The following is a 25,881-nucleotide window of genomic DNA, read 5'->3' as shown; positions in this document are numbered from 1 at the left end:
TTAAAAAGTTTGGATCAAGGTGATTCGCTCTAAACCTATCCTATTGAGAGATCTATGATGAGGAAGTACTTTGAAATACCAAAAATTGCAAAAAGCCCAAATGAAAAAGTAACGAAGAACACCAATAAGAAAATCCACTAGTTTTTAAAAGTGAAGGTTAAAGATAATCATCGTTATGGTATTTTAACAAATAGCTCAAATAATTCAATCAAATAGAATAATCATATGATAATTATGTGTTTTTTGTTCAAAATGAAAAAAAAAAAAAAAAGATTCCGTTGCCGGGACTTGAACCCGGGTCTCTCGGGTGAGAGCCGAGTATCCTAACCAACTAGACTACAACGGATTTGTTTACTTTGCATTCATAAATCTTATTTGAATGTCTAGAGATTTAGGGTTCAGAAGGCATCTTCAATCGGACAAAAACCCTTGCCTGCTGTGGTGCTGCTCCTAATCCGTTGCTTGCTTCAAAATCGTCGTCTGAATTTCCATGGAGATTACGCATAATTACTTCTGAAAGAACATACAGCGTTCTTCCATTCTCATTCTCTTCATTCTTCAGGTAAGTCCACTTTTAAAAGTTTGTACTTTTGTGGGTTTAACGATGCTATGCTCATGTAAACTTTCATCAATTGACCCTAAAAAAACTTATAGTAATTTGTCGCAAGGTGTGATTTGCGTTGATACAATGAGAATTTGTCATTACAATTGATACGCAATTCTGATTTACCCCAACTCCAGCGACACCCGTAGCTATAGCATATAGCTTTACCAGAAATCTCAATGAAAAGGAATTAATTTATATCGGGCCCCTTCTTCAATCCTGCTCTGTTCACGAGTAGCAGGGATAAGTTAATTGAGTGCCAATGGAGAAACGATTCTCTTGTTTCTGAACCTACTAAGAACTGCATTTGTTATAGGATTAGATGAATACTCTTTAGGTTAACTGAAATAGATCTTATTTTTGAGTTCTTCATAGCGTTTCATGCTCTAACAATCGTCTTCTTGTTTCCGTTTTGAAGCCCTTGTGATAAAATTCAGCTCTTTTTATAAAAGAAGATGAATTTATCTGGATTAACCGGAAGCCCCACAAAGTATCGGTTCCACCTCCATTCAAGAGGTCCAGCTTTACCATGTAAGCACACTCCAGTTTTCCAAGATCATGGTAAACGTAAAGAGTTCATTTGTCTTGAAAGGTAATTTATGCTAATCACCTCTTAAAAGTTTATATCTGCTAAAACTACCATTTGGTTAGGATTAATTTTCTGATTTCATCATCTAAGCAGACGAAATAATTGGTCTGGTTCTTCACAAAGATACACCCCAAGAAGAACTCCTTTGGTAAAATCTGCCATGGATGCTTCTTTTGGTGATGCTAGAGATGAATCATCCGGTAATCCTTACTTCCATTACTCCATATCTTTCATAAAAATGGTCAATTTCTTTGTTCTAATTGAACCCAATCCATCTAACTGCAGTTATCTTTCCTAGAATCAACATAAAGGATCCATATAAAAGACTTGGAATCAGCAAAGAAGCTTCTGAAGATGAAATCCAAAGTGCTAGAAACTTCTTGGTTCAAAAATACGCAGGTCACAAACCAAGTGTTGATGCAATCGAATCTGCACATGACAAAATCATTATGCAGAAATTTTACGAGAGAAAAAACCCTAAAATCAATGTCAAGAAAAAGATGAGGGAAGTAAGTCAGTCTCGTGTAGTCCAGACTATCACAAGCAGGTTTAGAACCCCAGCTACCAATTTCATCATCAAAACATCCATAGCCTTTTTGATACTTGCAGCTCTTACAATCATCTTTCCAACTGAAGAAGGGCCCACTCTTCAAGTAGCCATATCACTCATTACCACAATATATTTCATACATGATCGCCTCAAGAGCAAACTCAGAGCTTTTCTTTATGGGTATGCAATCTTGGATTATGCTTGAAGAATTCAAGATTCTTGCTTTTTTAATCATTGGGAAGTTGTTGGTGTTTATGTTGATGTATTTGAACTTGCAGGGTTGGGACTTTTATCGTTTCATGGCTGTTGGGAACATTCTTGATGGTGTCTGTAATTCCACCAATACTCAAAGGGCCAAGGAATTTAGAAGTGACAACTTCATTGGTAACTTATGTGCTTTTGTGGGTTTCTTCTACTTATCTTAAATAGAGTCAACTGAGTGAGTGAAGTTCAAAATTTTGGTCATAAGAATTAAGAAGGTGGTAGATTTGTTGGAGAGGTCAAAATTTCGGGGTAGTTTTTTGCCATTTAATGTGTTGTATCAAGGGTTCTCATAATAACATTACTTTTGTCATGTGACTTGTTTATTTGAGCCTTTTTGTTGGGGCAAGTATCGTGTGGCCTTAGAACAGAGGATTTAAATGATTTTGTTATGTCCCTAAGCTTATAGTGTCAAATTCATGTTCAGAAAAAAGTAACAATTTCATTACCATTATGATTGAAGAGTTATGTGGATTCAAAGGCTATATTTTGGTTATTGTGTCATGTTGGAAACATTTTTTCTTTAGTTTTAGCGTTTTGAACAAATTATGGGAGTTGCAATAATGTTTTATTTTGATCTCCTTTATGAATGGTGTAATGTTCATATTTTGAGACTTTTTGTTTGTTTCACATTGCAACCAACATGGACATCTATTTTGTAGCTAGTTCGTTGCATTCGAGCATGTTAAAAATAAGAGGCTCTTTATGCTTCCTTGTGAAGTGAAAAGTGCGTTTACATGTGCCACTCGTGCATTTCAATTCCATGTACATGTACACATGTCTATTGTATCCCTCCCTAATTGGACCTTCATCATTCGTTTAGATAGTAACGAAGTCCCTTACTTATAATTCCTCAATTCCACTTCCAATGATGAGCATATATGGTAATGTATTCACATTAATTGTAATAATTCTTGTATTCCAATCCATTTGGCTAATATGGAGGTTCCTAATCTAACAACTAACTAGGAGGTCTTGTATTCAATTCCAGACAGACGAGATATTTAAATTATTTGCTGTTTCAAAAAAAAAAAAAAATCGATAAAGTTGACTAAGTAATTAACTACTAATTCACACATTAATTATCTAAAGTAGGTTTTTAAATTTGTTTAACACATTTTATCGGTTAGACACTATTCCCAAGTGCACAAAAGAATAATGGAAGCAATTAGGACTTAAAAACATCAAAGTGAGGAAGCTATAAAATACATGCATTTCATAGAATTACATGGTTGTTTAAATTTGCTCTTGAAAATGTTTTTTTATAACTGTATTTGGTGTGTGACAAATAGGGCAAAGGCTGTCTAGGTTGGGTGTGGTGCGACCATATGCGGTAGAGGTAGAAGGCAAATACCATCGACATCTTCAATGGGTGGCAGGGTGGGTATAGATCCATCAATGTAGCCAATGAGTTTTTGATATGATAGTAAGGGGATAATTTGGTTTTGCTAAAGAAGATAGTTGGATAAGGAGGATTTGATAGTTAGGATGTGAAGAATGGTGGGAAGAGGGAGAGAGGTATCAATGGTAATGTTGGGTATAGGGTCATCGGCAGCCATGAGAGTGGGAGGAGAGAAAGACGACGACAAATATAAGATCAGTTACAAAGTTGATACCATATAAAAAATATTATTTCCCCTCAAATATTCGATTTCATCATTAAGTATTTATATATACATACAAAAGGTAACAACAACAAACTAGCCATATTTATATGATTGAAAATCAAAACCCCTAATAGGCACCCGTTGACCTCATCATTTGCTATGTTCGATATTAAACTAGTTTTATACAAACATGCACTACAAGCTACAAGACTCGTATTAGACAAAAGTTTAAAATCCTTTTTGATACCTATAAAAATTCTAATCACCAAAACTAGTTCATGAGCCTAAATGAACAACATTAAACTTTCAAATAGTTTTCTTATTAATAATTGTACTTTATATTGTTTTTTATTTAATATTTTCTTTTTTCTGTTATAAGGGATAACTCATACGACAATCTATTCTCAAATCCATAGTTACAACCCAAACAAACCATTTTTGATACCGTTTAGTCAAAGACAATTTGGATTATTGTTCTTATTTATCATTATACTTTATATTTTCTTATTAATCATTGTACTTTAAAAATTGGGATATATACACTAAAGTCTTAATATTTTAACGATTTGACAAGAAAGTTCTAAACTTTATTTTTTTGACAGTAAAGTCCTAACTACCGGTAGTTTTTGATACACTTACTTTTTTTGCCGGTTAGCCAGTAATTACGACTTTACTGTCAAAAAAATAAAGTTTAGGATTTTTTTGTCAAATTGTTGAAAATATTGAGACTTTAGTGTGTAGTCTTGGTTTCCCCAGAAACAAATAATTTTTATCAGTGAGACCCAATTCGTAGCCCAAGAACTTTTAATTGTGATTTTCGTCGCATCACCACTGTTTTTCTTACCATCATCATCTTTACCCTGCTACAATCACAATATGGGGAAACAGATGCAAAAGAGAGAGCGAGAGAGGCTGAGAAGACTTGTAGAGCTTTGTTCTTGGTTCTCCGTCAAATCTTGAATTGAAAAGACGGGACAAATTGTACAAACACACACAACGCCTAGTCAAAAGGGTGTGAATGTAGAGAAGGGGTAAGAAAGCTGTTTCATCTTTTTCGGTTTCTTAGTTCTCCATTTTTAGGACTTCAAAAAGCCAACACAATCCTGGTTCTTTATTTCTTTCTTGATTATCTCTATTTTTTTTCAATGCCGGTTTGTTGAGATTAAAAAAAACTATTTAACAAGAAACAAACGTTAAAGATTTCAATAGGATCTAGCTGACCAGAGCAGGTTGCAATAACTCTTGTGCTTAAAGACTATCATATTATTAAATTTCTAACAAAAAAAGAGACATATACATTAAAGTCCCAATATTTTCAACGATTTGATAAGAAAGTCCTAAACTTTATTTTTTGACAGCAAAGTTCTAATTCATGATTTGACAAGAAAGTCTTAATTTTTTTTTACAGTAAAGTCCTTATTACCGATTGACCGGCAAAAAAGGGTAAGCGTATAATTGTCGGTAGTTAGGACTTTACAGTAAAAAAAATAAAGTTTAGGACATTTTTGTTAAATCGTTGAAAATATTGAGACTTATATCCTTTAAAAATTACATAGTTATAATATTGTAATTGTAATTTTTTTGTTATTAGGGTATATTGTGTTGTATTTGGATGTTATTTCATTAAATGAATAGATTCTTCATAATACAATATTGTAGTAGAAATAATTCAAATATGATGTTATAACAAAAAAAGCAATAAAAATAAGTTTCTTTGTATTTCACCTTTTACAAATAGTTGTTAGAAAAAAACATAGTGAATAGATGAAAACAGACAAAAAAAAGGTGCAAAACCAAGAGCCAGTGTAACATTAGCGCAAGTCCAGGGACCATTTATGTGAAATTCATTCCAAATCATCCTTTTCAACTAAAGGCAATCATAAGGACTCCCATCGAGGACAAATTTCGTCCCTTCATCACATATCATCTCATAACCTCCTGCTCAATTCCCAACGCCATGTCAGCAAAGTTATCAACCCACGTGGCAACATTCTACTGGAAAACACATTTTGGCCTCAAAAAGCATATCGCCAGTGACACCAAACAGAAGTATAAAACCAGTGAACCCAAACACACAATGAGTGGTGTTTAATTCCATCAAAAGGATAGAAGTTGAGCTCATAGAAACCAACCATGGCCTCAGCATCTCTCTTCAAGACATCTCCAGCAACCATCCTTGATAAGTCTGAATGGGTCAAGGGTCAGACCCTTCGCCAGTCACCCGTCTCTGTGGTCCGTTTCAACTCGACTGCACCCTCTGCACTCGCTGTTCGTGCCAGTTACGCCGATGAACTCGTCAAAACAGCGGTTCGTGTTTTTGCTGTTTCTTTCTTATGTTTATACAACTGATTTTTGAACTTTGGATCGGATATAAATCAGAAAAAAAGTCAGTCGTTATCGAATGAGAATCAAATCGACTATGACTCAATTTGGGACCATTATTGACCCGTGATGAGAATTTTTAAAAGCTTTAGAGATGTTTAGATGTCTGTTATAATAGTTGTAGATAATTAGTTTTTTCTGATGAGTTTATGTGGTAATGTAGAAAACTATTGCCACCCCTGGCCGAGGAATCCTGGCCATGGATGAGTCGAACGCTACTTGTGGAAAACGGTTAGCCTCGATCGGTCTAGAGAACACCGAGGCTAACCGCCAGGCTTACCGAACCCTCCTGGTTAGCGCACCCGGTCTAGGCAACTACATCTCTGGTGCCATCCTCTTCGAGGAAACTTTGTACCAATCCACAGTCGATGGTAAGAAGATCGTCGATGTCCTAGTGGAACAGGGCATCGTTCCCGGTATCAAAACGGACAAGGTAATATTATACAACCCATAGACGTCGATAGCCTCTGAGGCTGTAACAAAAATTTGTTAGCTAATGGAATCTTTGTAACAGGGTTTGGTTCCGTTGGCCGGTTCAAACGATGAGTCATGGTGCCAAGGTCTTGACGGGCTCGCCTCTCGCTCTGCTGCTTACTACCAGCAGGGTGCCCGTTTCGCGAAATGGTAAGTTTGAATTGTCGGTCAAAATAGGGATTAATTCGGTCAACGCTAATTTGGTTTGTTGATTAGGCGTACTGTTGTGAGCATTCCCAATGGTCCATCAGCACTTGCAGTCAAGGAAGCAGCTTGGGGTCTAGCCCGTTATGCTGCTATTTCTCAGGTAAGAAACTAAACTATTAGTAACCAATGCACCATGGTTGGATCATGGATGTGGTTTATCAGGTCTTAATGTGGTGCGTTTGTAGGACAATGGTCTGGTTCCAATTGTTGAGCCGGAGATCTTGCTAGACGGAGAACACGGAATTGATCGGACCTTCGAGGTTGCTCAGGCAGTGTGGGCGGAGGTGTTCTTTTACCTTGCTTCAAACAACGTGTTGTTCGAAGGAATTCTTCTGAAACCAAGCATGGTTACACCGGGAGCCGAATGCAAAGAACGGGCCACACCTGAACAGGTCGCCGATTATACTCTCAAGCTTCTCCAAAGAAGAATCCCACCTGCAGTTCCCGGAATCATGGCAAGTATCCCTAAAAATAGTGTAAATTAGCGGAAAATTCATGATGATTTACAACATAACTTATTGATGTGATCAATTGCAGTTTTTGTCGGGAGGGCAATCGGAGGTGGAGGCTACATTGAACTTGAATGCGATGAACCAAAGCCCTAACCCGTGGCACGTGTCGTTTTCGTATGCGCGTGCCCTTCAGAACACTTGTTTGAAGACATGGGGAGGAAGGCCGGAGAATGTGAAGGCGGCTCAGGATGCTTTGCTTCAGCGGGCGAGTTCTAACTCGCTGGCTCAGCTCGGTAAGTACACCGGCGAGGGTGAGTCCGAGGAGGCGAAGAAGGGGATGTTTGTGAAGGGGTATGTGTACTAATAAGAAGGCCTAAGGGTATGAAAGTATTGAATGTGTTACTTTTATTGTGTTTTAGCCCTTTGGAGAATGCTACTTTTGTTGATAGCGTTTACTTCTTCTAGCAATGTTATATTGAGATGGAATCATGGATTCTTATTCTTATATCTTGTAGTTTCAAGAAACAATCTATAAGATGAGTTTGATGAAATTATGCAACATATTTGCTTCGATCTATAATACGATGATTAAAAGTTAAAACTCTTTGGTTTTGGTTTTAGAAACCGTTCGAAATGCTATGAAAATGTTGGAGCATAATGCATTGTTAGGATGGAGACTATCCCTTCCACCATTCCCAACTCATTTGCCATCTCACTCTTTTTACTTCAACACACAAAACTAATTCACAAAATATTCAAAACATACAAAACTAATTCACAAATTATTCAAAACATACAAAACTAATTCACAAATTAATTAAAAACATCTAAAACTATATATAATACGCGTATTCAAGTATAATGTACAAGTAATTAGACCTGACAAAACATGACACGACACGAGAACCCGACACGAAATTAGCGGGTTAGGGTTAGAGATTTCGACACGTTTATGTAAACGGGTTGACATGACACGACACGATAATTAAACGGGTAGGGTTAGGGTCAAAACTTTCAACTCGAAGATGACCCGTTTAATTATATATTATTTATTATAAATTTCATATTTTTATAAATATATTATATGTTATAGACTTATAGTGGGTCAAACTCAAGAATTAGAAGTAATATTCAAATTTTCAAAGTTACTTAATTTTAGTCATCCTCACCACCTATCCCTTTGCTCCCCAACTTTAACTTTTTTTATTTTTCTTTCTAAACTTACTATAAATTTTGTCATTCCATCTCATAACTCCATTGTTTTACTTTTTCCTTTTCGCCTCCACAACTCCTACTTTCCAACCTTTAAAATATTTCAACCCGACATTACACAACATATTTACAAGGTCTAACCCTTAACCCGAAACCCGGCACGAAACCGACACGAAAATAAATGGGTTGACACGGCACGACACGATAATTAAACGGGTCGGGTTAGGGTCAAGCCCTTTCAACTCATTTAATGTCTTGACACGACACAAACCCGACACGACACGACACGTTTGTCAGGTCTACAAGTAATGCAAAGTCTCAAAATAATGGAGTGCCTTGGGGGTTGTTTGATAATTGTTGATCGTGTTATATTTATGACTGAGCCTACTTCAAACTTGGTTGTTTGATTTTGCATCTCCTCTAAATTATAAAAATGATCATATCAATCTTCTTTTTAATACTTCATGTGTGGTGGTTGGTACTCATGCTTCTTGAACCAATAGTCTTTCCCCCGAAGCATATCAATTTATAATGATTTTTTCTTATTAATTGTTGTCACAATAAAGTATGTCTCAAAAATGAGGTATATAGGAGAAATCAATTAAATTTTAAATAAAAAATGGTCAATTTATGACTATCGAATAAAAAAGGGATCTCTTTCTTTCGCATGGATTTAATGATATATAATCCCAATCATCATGACTAATGCAAAGTGTAAGTTCTTTAAATGTTCAACCATATAGAAAAGGAAAACTACAACATCAAGGATACATAGTCTAAGCACAATTAAACGATTACAATACCTTTTTAATTCTAGATTTTCACAAGGAAATAGGGATGGCAAAAAGCCCCATACCCGATGAGGAACCCGAAACTCGCACCCGTTTTGACCGAGGAATCCCCAAGTTGACCAGGGATGGGGACGGGGATGGGGAATCACCGAATAAAAAAGTGGGGAAGGGGATGGGGATGGGGATACCCCTAATCCCCGACCCTGGACCCGCCCCCGATATATATTAATATATAAAAGTAATACAAAACATATATTTATAGTACAATTTACAATACATAGAATTTTATCCAAGTAACCTAACTCATTAATATTAATTACTTGGTTGAAATTATACTTTGTTTTTCTTTTTATCTTATTTAAACTCATGTATAATTTTTTTGTATTTTGTTCATCTATTTTACCTCAAATATCACTCTGATAATTTTTTCTACTTGATTTCTCATTTATGTATTTAAATATGGTAGAAAATTTATTTATATTTTTTATGCAATCTATATATTTTTTTATATTTTGTAAAATCTTTAAACTTATGCTGGTAAAATTGAAATTTAGATGTTTTCTTTACATAAAATTTTTCATATTAAAAGAGAAAAAGAAATCCCCGATTCCCCGTTGGGGATCCCCAATCCCCGTTGGGGGTGGGGATGGGGGTTTATCTATATTCCTCGGTGGGGATGGGGATTGGAATGAGGATTCGGGGATGGAGATGGGGATTGGGGTCCCCTGTAAAACCCGCCCCCGTTGCCATCTCTACAAGGAAACATTTCTCACTTCTCGCCCTCTCCGTTTGCTATCCGTCATCTCATTCACGGATTCCATTCCATTTCTCAACCCAACATGTGATAGAAGCATCCATCGTGATAACAACAAACACGTTTGAACAACAAATTTCATATCCAAACAAGACACATCGTCTGATAAGTTGCTCAATCTAATATTCTTTCTACGGTTCTACCACTTTTCTAGGTATATTGTGATCAAACTCCATTTTCTAATCATGTATATTTCCATATTGGTTTTTTTTATTATGTGTGTAACTAATGATCATTAAAGTCCAAACAACATTTTTATCGGGCATTTCATCAAATATTCGCCTAGAATCATCTACATTAGAGCATTTTCAGTACATCTCAAGCAAAGACGTACACACCACAACTTTTAAAAAGAAACTGGGAAAATGACTTTTGAGGGTAACAAACTGTTGCATTTGTTCTCATTTGGTCCCTTTCCTTTTTTTTTGTACTCAATATACCATCGAACTTGTTGTTTGTGTTCACCATAACCCTTTTGATCGACTTTTGACCTGTGATAGTCAGTTAAAGGGTTATGCTGAACACAAACAACAAGTTCGATGATATATTGAGTACAAAAAAAATGGAAAAGGACCAAATGAGAACAAACTCAACAGTTGGTTACCCTCCTGATTCATTTTCCCTTTACTCATTTACAGCAAATCCCACGTCATCTCCTGCTGATATTAATGACTTTATGAGATTCATTCTTGCTTCTCTTCAAAACATAACCCACGAAAGAACATTATTCATACATGTACAACTTTGTAATGCACTTGAATATTTATTAGGGGAATCTTGACTAAGCAGGTGCATTTCATGACTACATTTACATTTCCAATCAAATGATTTATCGTATCATGGATTCTAGACAAGTCTACAAACGAGTGGAATCACAAGTGCTGTGATTTTTGAGTTTACTAAGCTTTAAGATCGAATTCATGGGATAAGATACAACATCAATATGTACAATATCATGCAGCTTTTGCAGACATATCAACATAATATACCTTGAGGTAAACGTTTATGCTGATAAATATACCTCTCATACACAATTATATCCTTTTGCAGAAAAGGTGTTGACAGCTAACCACAGTAAGCATAACATAGACAATGTTTTAATGAAGTTACCCCTCCGAAACGCTCTTCATGTGCGTTATGGCCAAAGAAGGTTGCAGTCTTTGATAATTTTGCAACTTTAATTTCATGTAACTTTTCAGAGAAAATGACTCAGGAGGATAACCAACTGTTGAGTTTGTTCTCATTTGGTCACTTTCCTTTTTTTTTTTTGTACTCAATGTACCATCGAACTTGTTGTTTGTTTTCACCATAACCCTTTGACCGACTATCACAGGTCAAAAGCCGGTCAAAAGGGTTATGGTGAACACAAGCAACAAGTTCGATGGTATATTGAGTATAAAAAAAAGTGACAAAATGAAAACAAACGCAACAGTTAGTTACCCTCAAGAGTCATTTTCCCAAAGAAACTCAAATTATGTACTTAAGCCATGCACTTGTTCCCCTAACTCAGAGTGTTTTCAACCGTGAACACCCAACAAGAATAGTCGAAATAGTAATTAATTCCAACGAGATTAAAATTTGGTTAATTTTCGTAACTGGTCGCTAGGGTTGGTTTCTCTTTTTTCTGAAACAACCTTAAAAGCAACTAATTCCAACCGCGACATCAAAATTGAACATTAAATTGAAACTAAAAGTGATTGATATGCGTGAGATATGACAAATGAGGAGAATGAAAATTACAACCTACAGGCGTATCGGGAACGATATATTTGCCAACTAGTAAACCCATATCGAAGCGGAGACAAAGAGAGGATGTGACATAGCGGGGGGAAGGAGTGACGATGAATATTGTTCTTGTTTGAGCGACCAGAGAAAGAGGAGAAGGTGTGAATGCTATTTAGGCTCAAAGGGAAGGGCAAATACGTGAAAGTAAAAAAAGAAAAAAGAAAAAATAAGACCGAGTCAGTGTAATTTTGTTGAGGGATCGAGTCAATAGGTTGCTGGCTGGGTTTAGGGTCAGAAGAAATTCGTAATGTATCAGACAGTTAGCCAAAAAATGTTGATCGAACCGAGTCAGCACCATATTAAACAACCCATTAAGTAACCCACAAAACTTGAATTTATGCAGTATTGATACCTCCCAGAAATACTTCAAACCACCGACCACACCACCCTTCTAGAGTTCTAGGTACCAACAAGAATATATCTTTTAACTAATTCTAGAATATTTTTATATCATGTCTAATGCATCATATCATGAGCTTCCAATAAGTTGTTTTCACATTCCAATCTAATTCAACTTTTTCGAAGTATGAAATTTTCCATTGTTGGTAATCAATAATGAAATGAAATAAGCATTAAACACATAATTTAAACAATGCAACTTATGTCCATATATATATTTTTTTCTTTTTTCTAATACTCGAACGATCATTATGGTTTCGTGTTGTCACGGTTTTCTTTTCTCCTGATCATAAAATACTATATTATCTTTATAAACTTATTTATTATATATTAATTGTGAGACTCATATATTACATGAGTTGATTAAAACAAAAAAGTTATATATACGAAGGTTTAAACATTAATCATTTTTAAAATAAAAATCTACCAATAATAAAATAATATTTTATATTTAATAATTAATAATATATTTTAAATTAATACATTAAGTATATTAAGTTGAAAATTAAATATGAAAATTTTGAATTTCGAATGAAAATGAATCAATTATTCCATTTTTAAAATTAAAATCTATTTATTACATCAAGAAAGAAAAGTCTCATTTGACCTATAAATACTATGTCATATGTGTAATTAATAAAATTAAAAAAAAACCACTATGGAAAAATATTTAACTGAATATAAACACAAAATGAAATATGAAATGCGGCCAAATCAATAAAAATATGACATGCGTTAATTTTTATTTATTTATTTATTAGAATAGATTATATATAACATAATAATTTAATAAAATTAATAGGGCCTTAGATCAAAATGCGTTTTTTCAGCTAAGCTAAATAAAAGGAAACCCAAGCCCAATAAATATGCATCTTTTAGGCCAAATCAAACCCAAAACACAATATCTAAAGAACCAAACCAGATTTCAACCCTCGATGATAACAAGAAGAAAAAAACATGCATCACATTTTAACCCTAACACATATTATTAAATTCAAACAAAAAATGAACTCGGAAATATGATCTCCCTCAAATAACTGAACCCTTATATCTGTGATGTTTGAATTTAATGAAGCAGGCAAAAGGAAATAAGAAGGGTGACAAAATTGTTGCAATTTACACACCAACGCCTTATCTGCATCATCATGATGATGCATAGCATTGCATACTATCTCATCAAAAACAAATAAGATCATGAACCAGAAAAATATTCAACATCATTCATACATACTATAATTATAAAGACACATGACACTGGTTAGATTGAAGACTTACCAATTGCATGACACTCAGGCCTCAGCCAGCCATAAATCTATCTCCATAAATCTATCTGTTGTATCATATCATGTCTTACTTTCTCAACCGCATCAGGTGAACTGCAGTTCTTCGAGCTCCCTGCAATGTATAGTTTTAGATTTATAATGTTACAAACAAATGGGACAGATGAAGTTGAAAAATATAGATATACTAACAACCTTCAGGGGCTGAAGGAAACTGTAGGCATCCTCTTAAATCACTTCCATGACCACAATTATGGCAACTAATTATATAAGATGGCACTACAATTAAAAACACACAAATTAAGTCACAGAAACAAAAATCCAAAGAAAATAAAATAAAATATTAGGGTTAGAGACTTACTGCTTTCAGATGACACTTGCTTTGATGCACATCGCCATGGATCTTGTGACCCATTTGTAAAAATTATTTTTGATCCTACATATTTCAAGAAAATTCACCAAAAAATATTAACCCTGAAATTTACATATAAATAGTAATGTTCATAGTTCATACCAGCAATGTTTTTGTCCCCATAGTAAACATTTGTTGCATCAACAACCGGATACACACCTTCTCCAAATACATTTTTGCATAGATCTAAATGATACCTGTTAATTAAAATAATAGAATCATGAAACTTGGATTTTATATTAATGATTAAAATGTGACATATGTTGATATGTACATGCCTTATGTCAATCTTTGAAGAACGGATGCTATCATTTGAAGGTGCCACCTGGAAATATGCAACTTCACTACAAACTTGAAACCACTATAACCCATCACCAGATTCATACACACTTGGGTTTGTCTTTTTAAGATTTTCTTGGTTATATGATTCAACATTTGCTCCATAACTTCCTATATAATATTCCTTCACGTATTTTGCATACGCTTTCTGCATAAAGATTGCTTCTTTGTTATTATAAAAAAGTTTGAGAAGAAGATTTTCAAAGAGATTTGTAAGTCAATTACAACTAGATCCTCTCCAGCCTTCTTAGCTTTAGTCATTGGGGTGCAAAGTTTATCTGGATTCCCATATTGAAACTATAAAGATTCAAATATCATGTCACATTAATATACATCAGCGAAGAGATTAAATACATGTGTAAAAAAACACTTACAACTATGGATGCATCCTCTGCTAGAAAATATATAAAATCACCATCTATTTTCAGCAGAAAAAGGACATTTTAGTAGTCAAACATGACAGTTCATAAAGTCAAACACCATTTCTGTAAGTCCCCAAATTTGCTTGACGTATCAATCTGATCCACTTGATGGTGCGGAATCCCAATCAAGTGGATGATGCAAGATAGAATGGAAAAGAAGAAGAAGAACTTGATGAATTTTCAATGTATTCAATGATTTGAATAATGAACAATATACAAGATCTAAAACATACACAAGTTCTCTCTCACTTTCTCTCTCTAGCACATGCTCCTCCACTAATGGCTTCCCTTTTTGCAATATGGCCAACACTTACACTCCTCACCCTTACTTCTATATATAGGTATGGACCCAAAGTACAAGGCCCAAACCGAAAACCCAATACGCAGACCGAAATCACATGAGATTTCGGTTCAAGCTACAATTAAACCCAAGATAGTTTTCGGCCCAAGACCGAAAAAAATAAATGCTTATAAAAACAAAGTATAAACCATATTTTTGACCCAACAATCTCCCCCTTGGTTTATAGCTTTCTTTTCTTTTGACCTAACAAGCCCCCATAGGTTTGTAGCTTGCTTTTCTTGTCAATCTTCACTTTGTGCTTGGCTTCAGCGTTAATCTTCGATTTCTTCACAACTTCAAGATGAACATATGAATCTTCTATGTGAATAACTTCATCTTGAATAGTTGGAATTTTCTTCAAAATTTGACTTTGAACGCACGTTGGGTGTGGAGGCTTCTTGTATGGATTCTTGAAAATCTGTACTTTCAGCTTGAGAATCTTCAGAGAGAATAACAGAGAGACCGATTCTTCGGGATCACTTCAGCAGATACATAGATAGCAGCAAATTGATTGAGGATGCTTCAATGCAATCTACCACGTAATCTTCAAGTACAACTTCACCTTGCTTCTGGGGTTGAAAGATTGAATGTTGAAAAATAATCCTCATTTCTTGTTCCTTCGAATGAGTATTGTTTAATGATCATTGTTGTACCACAGTTGTTCAATGATGTAACCTTGGCTCAGAAAGATCCGATACAGTCTCCTTGAGTCTCTTCTTCCTTTGAGTTCGCTTTTTAAGACAAACGAAACTTTGAGATAAAAACAAAACTAAAAGAAAGCTTAGCACACAGAAGAAATCACTAAGAAGTAAAAAATACTCGAAAGAAAAAAAAATATTTTTTTTGGATTTTTGATTTTTCTGAAAAAGAAATAAAAACAGAAATAAACATATTTTTGTATTTTTTTTATTTTCTGATTTTTGTTTGATTTTAAAAATTTTTAATTCTCCCTCTTAAATTTGTGCATAGAGGAAAACTATGAATAAATTTAACAAAAACAAAAATGATAACTAAATTTAAGACTGATTTGGGATCAAAGTTGTCAGACAATTCAATATCGTTTATCAGCACACACCTGCATGCTTAGATCTGGTCAATCACTGGTATTGTGGTCCATTTAAACACAAAGGATATGGACAAATTTGACAGATTATAAGTGACCAGACATTGTGATCTTATTCCTAAATGGACCATTTAGCTGACGACGACCAATGATATTGTTGTCCACTTAAATTCAGCAGCAAGATCTACAGACAACCTATTAAATGATTCAATTTTAGATGAACTAGAATGTGTTTCCCACTTCCTGATATACCCTGGCAATTAAGTGCTTCCAAAGAATTCCTTACTTTAGACGAGTAGACAATTATTAGGAGATAAGATAGATTTAGAAGTGCATATGTTGTGTCCCAGGTCGGATCTTCCGATCACGCTGAGGAGACAGCATGTGACTAACACAGATAGAGGGATTGAGAGGTAGAATGTTGCATATGTTGTGTTCCAGGTCGGATCTCTTTCAATCACGCAGAGGAGACAACATATGACTAACAGATAGAAAGAATTGCATAGATAAGGAGATGCATAGAGACTGAGTTGCATATGTTGCATTCCAGGTCGGATATATTCCAATCACGCAAAGGAAGCAACATATGACTGACAGATAGAAAGCAACAAAATAATTTCCTACATACCTACTTTATCAGAACCCCCCAGTTGCCCTATCAGTACCGGAATTAAGGACACGAGTCCATATATCGAGGAAATGTTAAGCCACAATTCTAGATACATATGATTTTTTAGTGTATCCTGCAGGTTCCCATGTTTATCTCACTGCTCAATCTACCTGAGCGTCGTATTGTCAGTCCAAATAGAACCATCTAAGTCCATACTGTCAAGTCCTTTCATTGTCAATCTATGTCTAGTCATTTTGAATCCTTTATGCCTACCAGCACATTGAACACAGAGTCTAAACAATTCGGCTTTAGTGCATTATACGATTCAAGCTCTGATACCACCTGTAAGTCCCTAAAAACGCTTGATGTATCAATCTGATCCACTTGATGGTGAGGAATCCCAATCAAGTGGGAAAGATAGAATGGAGAAGAAGGAGAAGAAGAAGAAGAAGAACTTGATGAATCTTCAATGTATTCAATGATTTGAATGATGATCCAACATAAGATTCACACACACACACACACTTCTTCTCTCTAACTTTCTCTCTCTAGAACATGATATGAATGAATGAATGCTCTTCTAGAACGCCCCTCCCCTCCTAGACACCCACTAAACACTCCCCTAATGACTATTTATACAAATGGACCGAAAACCCAAGCCCACAACTCAAAGGCTGGACCGAAAACACATGAGTTTTCGGTCCAAGCTACAAATAATCCCAATAATATTTTCGTCCAATACTAAAAACAATAAATGCTTAGAAAAGCAAAGTATAAACCAATTGAATTAAAAATTTTAAAATCAAACAAAAATCAGAAAAATTAAAAATCCAAAAATAGTGTTATTTCTTTTTCAAAAAATTCAAAAAATCCAAAAACATTTTTGTTTATGTTTTATTTTTTCAGAAAATATGAAAAATCCAAAAATATTGTGTGCTAAGTTTTCTTTTAGTTTTGTTTTTATCTCAAAATTTTCTGTCTTGAAAAGTGAACTCAGATGTAGATGAGACTCATGGAGACTGTATCGAGATTTTCTAAGCCAAAGCTTCATCCGTGATTGTCGAAGAATATTCATTCGAAGGAACAAGAAATGAAGATTATTCTTTCAACATTCAATCTTTCAACCCCAAAAGCAAGGTAAAGCTGTACTTGAAGATTATGTGACAGATTGCATTGAAGCCTCCTCAATCAATTTGCTGCTATCTATGTACCTGCTGAAGTGATCCAGAAGATTCGTTCTCTTTGTTATTCTCTCTGAAGATTCTCAAGCTGAAAGTGCTGATTTTCAAGAATCCCTACATGAAGCCTCCACATCCAACGTGCGTTTAAAGCCAAATTTTGAAGAAAATCCCAACTGTTCAAGATGAAGTCATTCATATAGAAGATTCATATGTTCATCTTGAAGTTGTGAAGAAATTGAAGTTTAACGTTGAACCCAAGCTCAATGTGAAGATTGAGAAGAAAAGCAAGCTACAATTTTAGGGGGAGTTTGTTGGGTCAAAAGAAAAGAAAGCTATAAACCAAGGGGGAGATTGTTGGGTCTAAAAATTGGTTTATACTTTGCTTTTCTAAGGATTTATTGTTTTTAGTCTTGGGCGAAAATATTATTGGGTTTATTTGTAGCTTGGACCGAAAACTCATATGTTTTCGGTCCAACCTTTGAGTTGTGGGCTTGGGTTTTAGGTCCATTTGTATGAATAGTCATTAGGGGAGTGTTTAGTGGGTGTCTAGGAGGGGAGGGGCGTTCTAGAGGAGCATTCATTCATTCATATCATGTTCTAGAGAGAGAAAGTTAGAGAGAAGAAGTATGTGTGTGTGAATCTTATGTTGGATCATCATTCATATCATCAATACATTAAAGATTCATCAAGTTCTTCTTCTCTATTCTATCTTGCATCATCCACTTGATTGGGATTCCGCACCATCAAGTGGATCGGATTGATACATCACACGTTTTTTGGGGACTTACAGTCTCCATATATATTACATGAGTAGCACCAAATGTGGTCTTCAATGCTTTGCCATTTGATGCAAGTTTTTGTTCAACAAGTTGAGTAACTTCTTGTAATACAGCTTTACATTCAGGTCTTGCTGAGTCACCAACCTGCCATAGTGCCATTATGTATGTAATCACAAAAATGGTGAAATGAGTCTTAAAATAAAGAAATATGTTTAAAAATTTTCATCACCTGTTGATCGAATTTAGTGAAATTGTAAACATCATTAACTATAGCAGAGCTTGCAAGACTCCCACATGTGAGATGAGGGAACTTCAAACGAAACCATGGATTTTCAATATTTGTTCTGTTGAGTTTTGAGTTTAATGATTCCTACATGATCATGGAGGCTAAAATGTTAGGAAACTATACCCAATATTTGAATTACTCAAAATAAATTCATCTATAAACCTGATAGAATTGACGGAAAGCAGCTAAGTCAAACAGTGCTTGCTTAGATGAAAGAAATTTTAGGTTTTTGGTTGTTAGAGATTTGAATGGAGAACTCTTTCCGTAGTATCGAAGCTCAAGTGTAACTAAAGCAGCTCCAAACTTCTTTGCCAAAATCTGTATGGAATTAAAAGGTTACGTAGTCACAATTGCTACATATGAACACAAAATTCATATATAGAGGCTAGATATGAATGATGTATGAAGATTTCGGTAATATACGCTCATATAATCGTTTGATATCCCACCACATGTTTCTTCACCACATATTTTTAAGAAAATTGGACCATGGGGAAGCTTGAATTCTTCCAAGTACTCATAATACCGCTGCCCAAATTGACGATGATCCTACAAATGCAAAAACATAGTAACTCATCGATGTTAAATTTCCATAAACAACTACAGAAACAGTAGAAGTAAAATTTCCATAAAATTTGTGGTAAATGATAGGAAGGAGAGAAGAACGCATAGATAAGGGGAAAAATGGTCGAGCATCTGATTGAACCAGAGCTCGTCTGTTGTTAAATAATTGTTGTTGTTGTTGTTGCTGCTGCTGTGAATGCGTTCAATGATTCGAGTAGATAACCCATTACAAGCACTGAAGATCAAGATCATGAACATGAATTTAACAAAAATCACCAGCACCCTCATTTTTTTCCTCCTTTGTCAAGTATGCAATCCTTCAGAGTTTAAAAATTAGGGGAGTACAGGAAGGGAACCTTTATTTCCTTTCTTTCTATTTTCTTGAGGGGAATCCTCTACTTTATTTGTTTCCTTTCGTTTCCTTCCCAGACATTTTGATTTTTGGCGAATAGATTTTAACTCTATTTTATTCCATTTTCTTTCATTTTGTTTTTTTAATAAAGTTCAAGAACATATTTTATTACTTTTTATTTCTTTTCTTTTTTAAAGAAAAACTCAAGAAGACATATTATTCAAAATTTTACAATCTCCTATCACAAATTGTTGTGATGAAAAGCAACCAATTTGATGTGTTATATCATTTTATGATGTTGCTAACTTGTGGTCAGTCTTTTATTGTTGGTCGAAAATTAGTGATATCGAAAGCTTTCACAACTTGACCTGTGGAAATATACAGACTGTAGCTAGGGATGATCATCGATCCGGACTAGGATCGGGAACCGAAGAACCGGACCGAATACCTCGGTTCCGGTTTGGTTCTACAAGTGTGCTTTTAGGGATCGATTTTGGACCCGGCCCGAACCAGACCGAGAATCGAGAACCAATTAGTGGGAAATGGAGAACTGAGAACCGAACTAAATACCTCGTTTTCATGTCCGATCCTTTTTTTCAAGTCAAATGCTCATCCCTTCTTGTAGTCGTTTGAGGCCATTTTTGGCTTTTTGACCATTTTCCCATATATGTTGTATCTAAAGGGAGGGCAAGTTGTTTTGGTTTCAATACACCTGAATAAATGCTCTTTAATGTTGTAGTTTTTGTAATTTTTTGTCAACAACTTTCATAATTTGGCTTTCTCATTTCGTATTCTTAGTTTTCATGTATTTTGTCTGAGTTTGTTTATAACTTTTATTTTATCTTTGTATTTATATTCTTACTTATTCGTATGAAAATATCGTTAAATCAATATGTTATTGGGATTTGGGAGTTCTCAGTCTCAACCTTTGGTCCAAGTGGGGATACTTGAACTGATCACATTGTCAAACTCTTGTCATCCAACCATGTGGAATAGGTTTGAGATCGTTACGACTTGGTTAAATTACAAGAGGTGTTAAAAGAATGTGATGCAAAAATATGATGTGATACTTATGTCACACTCAAATTCGATGCTCAAAAAGTCACCCCAATATTTTATGTGCTGCAAAAAAGCCGCAATGGATCCAAATAATCCCATAACAATTTGGAAGCATAGACGTGAGCTTTCGACAACAATTTTGGACGAATTGTTTTGTTACTCATATGATTGATTTTCTTATAATCTAGTTAATTATGACAAGATTTACAGTTGGAATTCTATGTTAACATATATGGTTATATTCATAACATTGTGGATGACACTTGTTGGCTTTTATATTTAGAAATGATATGCTTAGCTTGTATATATATAGGTTGCTTGCTTGCTTTTCAAGAACCGTGAGGGCTGTTCCCCTCACATCATCTACAATGCATAGTTTAATGAAATGATTGAATTACGTGGAACGCCTATTTTGTTAACGGATTAAACTCGCCCATAGTGGAATGCCCACCTTGAAGTTCAATGAATATGAAGTTCAAAGTCATTAAACTCTTCGGTAAGAAAAATAAAACTTTTTAGTTCGTAAAAAACATTCATAAATTAGGTTTTGTAATAAATGATTTTTTTAATGTTTCATTGAAATTTGTAGAGTTCAATGCATTGTAGAAAAAAAATGATAGAGTTGTACGCAAATTAGAATGATTATCATCACTTCATTAAAATTCTATAGAGTTCAATGCATTATAGATGTTTTATTGTCTATTTTTGCTTGAAGATAGCACCCTCAACCACAATCATTAGGGTTAACTATCTTTCTTAGACATCCCATTCGCAAAACTACAAGTACAAAAAACAATATTCACAAAAGAATACAAGTTGCAATTCACGCCAAAACGATTGTTTTTTTGCACAATGTATGACAAGAATCATGTTGTGTTTTGTACGGTTTGCGGAAAATTAGAAATACAAAGAGCAATGTCTTTATTAATTAATATTTGACAATTAAAATGTCATGTTTTTTTTATCACTTGGCAATTCAAGTTTTTTCACCCCTATTCACCAGCAACTCAACTTTTTTTTACCCCTATTAACTTGAAATGCAATACAATTGTGATTTGCGAACTTCTATAACTTAATGTCTAAGTTAGTTATTTGTTTGCGTTGATTAATGATCTACGAGACCGTTTTTTGAATTGTTTCGTAGATATAACAACATTTAAATTTTAATCCCCTAATCTAATAAATAAGTACCTTATATGCCACCTGACATTCTCTAAGGACCCCTAATTCGAATTTTCCCGCTTTTTTCATTCAAGTGAAACACTAAAAATGCCTTTCACTTCCGTTTTATCTCATCTCTTCAATCTTCTTGCATTAATTTAAAAATTTCTTATTATATCGTTTGACCGAAACAAAAAAACCCCTTTAAATAAGGTGAGCATATCCCATTTTAATATTCAAAATATATTATACTCTTTTGAGCAAACATATTTTTCCAGAATGTAATTATCTATTTACTGCATGTATATCTAACAAGGAAACTCATTAATCGACTTTTACTCTAAAATACGTAATTAATTATTTCAATCTGATCACAACCTTATTTAACGTAATATTAGGAAGTTTATATATCTTTGATTGGTTTTCTTGGATAAATATTCTTACCTTTCTCCATATCATCTTCACACTTCCATTCTTTCATAGATCCATTGTAGGAGCAGAGGAAAAAAACGTTTTATTAGCCATCTCTTCAATACATGTAAGTTAAAAAGCTTTCAATAAACAATCGTTAAAAAATGTCAAAATCGTCATCTTAATATAATAACATCCTACTTTTTCGTGTATCTGATACTTATTAGTTCATATATGTGTTTCAAAAATTTATGTGTGTGTATGTGCTTTCTTTACTCTATTCTTCTTTGTTTACAGGTTCTTTCTTTATCTCATCAAAGGTAAGAACTTTTATTAAACATATTGATGGATTTGAAAAAAGTTTTGTATATGGATGAAAATGCTTTTTTCGGAGACTTTCTAAAGTACAACCGAATATGGGCTAAATAGTCTAACACAATTAAAATTGAAACATAAATTGTTTATCTTATACTCATTAGTTCATATATTTGTTTCAAAAATTTATGTGTGTGTATGTGCTTTCTTTACTCTATTCTTCTTTGTTTACAAGCTCTTTCTTTATATTGTTTAAAGTACCAATAATATCAACAAAGTACATAACTTTTCTGTATACAAAAACTGTTTTTATTTTTCTGCTTATTTTGTTACAATGTTTTCGTTTCTACTTATTTTGCTACACAAAGTGCATAATTTACTACTTTATTGTTTGACCATAATTTAACCACATTAATATTTACGTCTTTGCCCCTATTACAGATTCATGGTTGTTTTGACAAAATTTTCTAACTTACGGGGCTGTTTTGTCTAACCACATACCTATTTTCCACAATTTACACAAAAAGGTAAAAGGTTTTTTTGTACTTCACTAAGAACAATTAGTAATATACATTCAATTATTTATCTCTAATAGCATTGTACTTAACTTTTCTGTATACAAAAAACTGTTTTTCAATTTCTGCTTATTCTGTTACACTGTTTACGTTTTATGCCTATTCTGTTACACAAACTATTCAGATTTAAACCTTTGGTGGATCTTCATTGTTTCAATATTATCTTTAATGGATTTAATCCCTTATGATTCTTCAAAACAAAGATATCCATCTCAAACTAAGAACAAATAGCAATATACTTTCATTTAACAAAAAAATTACATTTTAAATTAATAAAGTACCATATTACATCTACTATTTGCTTACTTATATTATTCATGTTACCACTGGATCCTTTTTTTTATGGATGCATCATTTGTCAATGTGGATAAAAATAATGATGATAAGTAAAGGTATAAAATCTCATATGAAAGTCAAAGATTGGTGTAATTTTAAGTAGGATCCTATTTTCCAAATTATTAAACTGAAACTCGACATTTTATTTCTTTTAACAATGGAATATATACTTAACTTTGAATTTCAATATGCTTTCAATTGTTTGCAGGAAATGAATATAGGTAATAAAGTATACCTCAAAAACATTGAACAGATTGATTATGATTCACATATCAAAGTGCGGGTGGTAAAAATGTGGAACTTTATAAAGAATAATGTGGTTTTATCAATTGAAATGATCCTAATGGATGAGGAGGTTTGTTGTAGTATCTTTTTAATATCCCATTCAATATTACATATGTTTCAAACAATAAAATAATTGTTATTTATTTGATTTAACAGGGTACAAAATACCATTATCGTGTTTTCAATCAAATTTTTTCCAGATTTGATGATCTTTTAAAGGAAGGTCAAACTTATATCATTTTAAAACCCAACATGACAGTTGTGAATAATGGTTTTAGTGCTACGGGTCATAAACAAACCATAACTTTGAATTGGAAAAGTATTCTAAAAAAATGTGAGGATTTTTCAGGTCCGGTGAGTGGATTTGTGTTTGTTGATTTTAATTCTATTATCGAACAAACATGCCCAAGAGACTCATTATTTGGTTAGTTATTTAATTTTATTCCAACCACTTTTATAACTTGTGTAATTTATTATACATTTTAGTATTTAACTTAATCTTAGTTATTATATTTTGTTATACTTGTGTAGATGTTATTGGACAAATTGTCTCATTTCGGGCACTTGAAACATCAAATCCTAACCCATCCAAGCATTACATAAAGATGACTATTAGCAACCTACTGTGAGATTATATTTCTTTTATTTCTTTATTATTTGTAATCACAATTTTTTCGTAATAACTAATTTCATTTTTTATTTAGGTCTGTACACCTGAAGGTCACTATATTTGGAACTTAAACATACCAAATGTCACAATACCTCAAAACTAACCCCACGGTTACTTGTGTTGTTATAGTGATGCGGTTTGTTAAACTTAACATTTGGGATGGTTTGTATTCACGCTTTGTATATATATATATTTTTGAATTTACTTTTATTGACTAATTTATTTTTACAGGAATTGGTCAAACCAAAAGTTATTTTGATGTAACCAAATTGTTCATTAATTCTGACATTGTTGAAATTAATGAGTTCAAGAAAGAGTTAGTTTCTTTTTGTTTTTTATTTTTTTTATATTGTTTTTAATTTAAACCAACACAATTTCTTATATGTAATAAAATAATTTTAAGCATTACATGTTGAAAGCTGATAACAATGGAAGTATGTAAGTGTAACTACACTCCCAAGCTACTCTTCTTCTTATATAGATGATTTTAAAAGGAATTTCCCTTTAAAATATAAATATAAACTTATTAATTTTATTATCATCAAAATTATCATGTATCCTTAAAATATAAATACAATTGATATAATCTTCAAAACATTCGGAAATAACAATTGTGGTTTAAAATTATAGTACAACGCATCTGTTCAAAATACAAAGATTATGAATTTATTATTGTTATCTTTTACGTAGCTTAGTTTATAAACTAATTATTGTTATAGGTTTACCTGGCAGACATATAATGCATTCATTTAAGTCTAAAAATAATACAAAATTAAATAATTTCTACTTAGATAATACAAGTAACATTAATTTACATACTACATCAAACCATCCATCTTTAACCACTACAACTGTAATATTTCTGCTTACAAAGGTACGTTCTTTCTTAAAGGTTATCTTTTAAATTATATTACAATTCATAAATTTTATAAATTAATGATATATTACTTTATTACATAATTAATTAAATTTTTAATTCTATTTAAAATTAACACCCGTGGGTTCCACGGGTTTTAACCTAGTTTCATGAATGAAAGTATATGTGAGCCAATAACCATCTTACAGCTAACCTAGCCTCTATCCCTCTCATTGAAGCAACAAGGGGTACTACATGAATATTCACATGTTCTACATCGATCACTATGATCTATTTTTGTAATACCGTCGATAGTTTTATAAGAAAGTGCCGTAATACCTTTTTTAATTATTAAAGCTACATACAAAACAAAACATGTATGATTATTAAAATTTGAGTAATCTAATCTCTTACAAGGATGGATATACATAGGATGATCCCTTAAATGATTGCCTAAC

General features: G+C 33.5%; 2 protein-coding genes, 1 non-coding gene and 1 pseudogene across 3 annotated transcripts; 2 read left to right on the top strand and 2 right to left on the bottom strand.

The window, feature by feature from the left end:
- Positions 1 to 273: 273 nt before the first annotated feature.
- Positions 274 to 346, bottom strand: TRNAE-CUC (transfer RNA glutamic acid (anticodon CUC)). Its single transcript has one exon. It is a non-coding gene; the product is annotated as a tRNA-Glu (tRNA).
- Positions 347 to 441: 95 nt separating this feature from the next.
- LOC145160136 (DnaJ (DUF3353)) lies at positions 442 to 2,317 on the top strand. The gene is made up of 5 exons (XM_079079244.1): positions 442 to 562; positions 1,023 to 1,196; positions 1,287 to 1,393; positions 1,479 to 1,923; positions 2,022 to 2,317. Exons 2-5 carry the CDS (start codon positions 1,060 to 1,062, stop codon positions 2,170 to 2,172), a joined length of 840 nt encoding a protein of 279 aa, XP_078935370.1. The 5' UTR covers positions 442 to 562; positions 1,023 to 1,059; the 3' UTR covers positions 2,173 to 2,317.
- A 3,357-nt stretch (positions 2,318 to 5,674) lies between these two features.
- On the top strand, positions 5,675 to 7,685 carry LOC145160135 (fructose-bisphosphate aldolase 1, chloroplastic). The gene is made up of 6 exons (XM_079079243.1): positions 5,675 to 5,918; positions 6,157 to 6,426; positions 6,508 to 6,617; positions 6,684 to 6,774; positions 6,860 to 7,129; positions 7,212 to 7,685. The coding sequence occupies exons 1-6, from the start codon at positions 5,745 to 5,747 to the stop codon at positions 7,488 to 7,490; spliced, it is 1,194 nt and encodes a 397-aa protein (XP_078935369.1). The 5' UTR covers positions 5,675 to 5,744; the 3' UTR covers positions 7,491 to 7,685.
- Positions 7,686 to 13,439: 5,754 nt separating this feature from the next.
- Positions 13,440 to 19,691, bottom strand: LOC145158193 (putative serine protease EDA2; annotated as a pseudogene).
- Between the last annotated feature and the right edge of the window lie 6,190 nt (positions 19,692 to 25,881).

This window comes from Lactuca virosa, chromosome 2 (assembly GCF_052849685.1).
Source record: "Lactuca virosa cultivar CGN04683 chromosome 2, Lactuca_virosa_CGN04683_v6, whole genome shotgun sequence".
NCBI lineage: Eukaryota > Viridiplantae > Streptophyta > Magnoliopsida > Asterales > Asteraceae > Lactuca > Lactuca virosa.
Note: the sequence above shows the minus strand (reverse complement) of the source record. Positions and strands in the feature narration are given on the sequence as shown.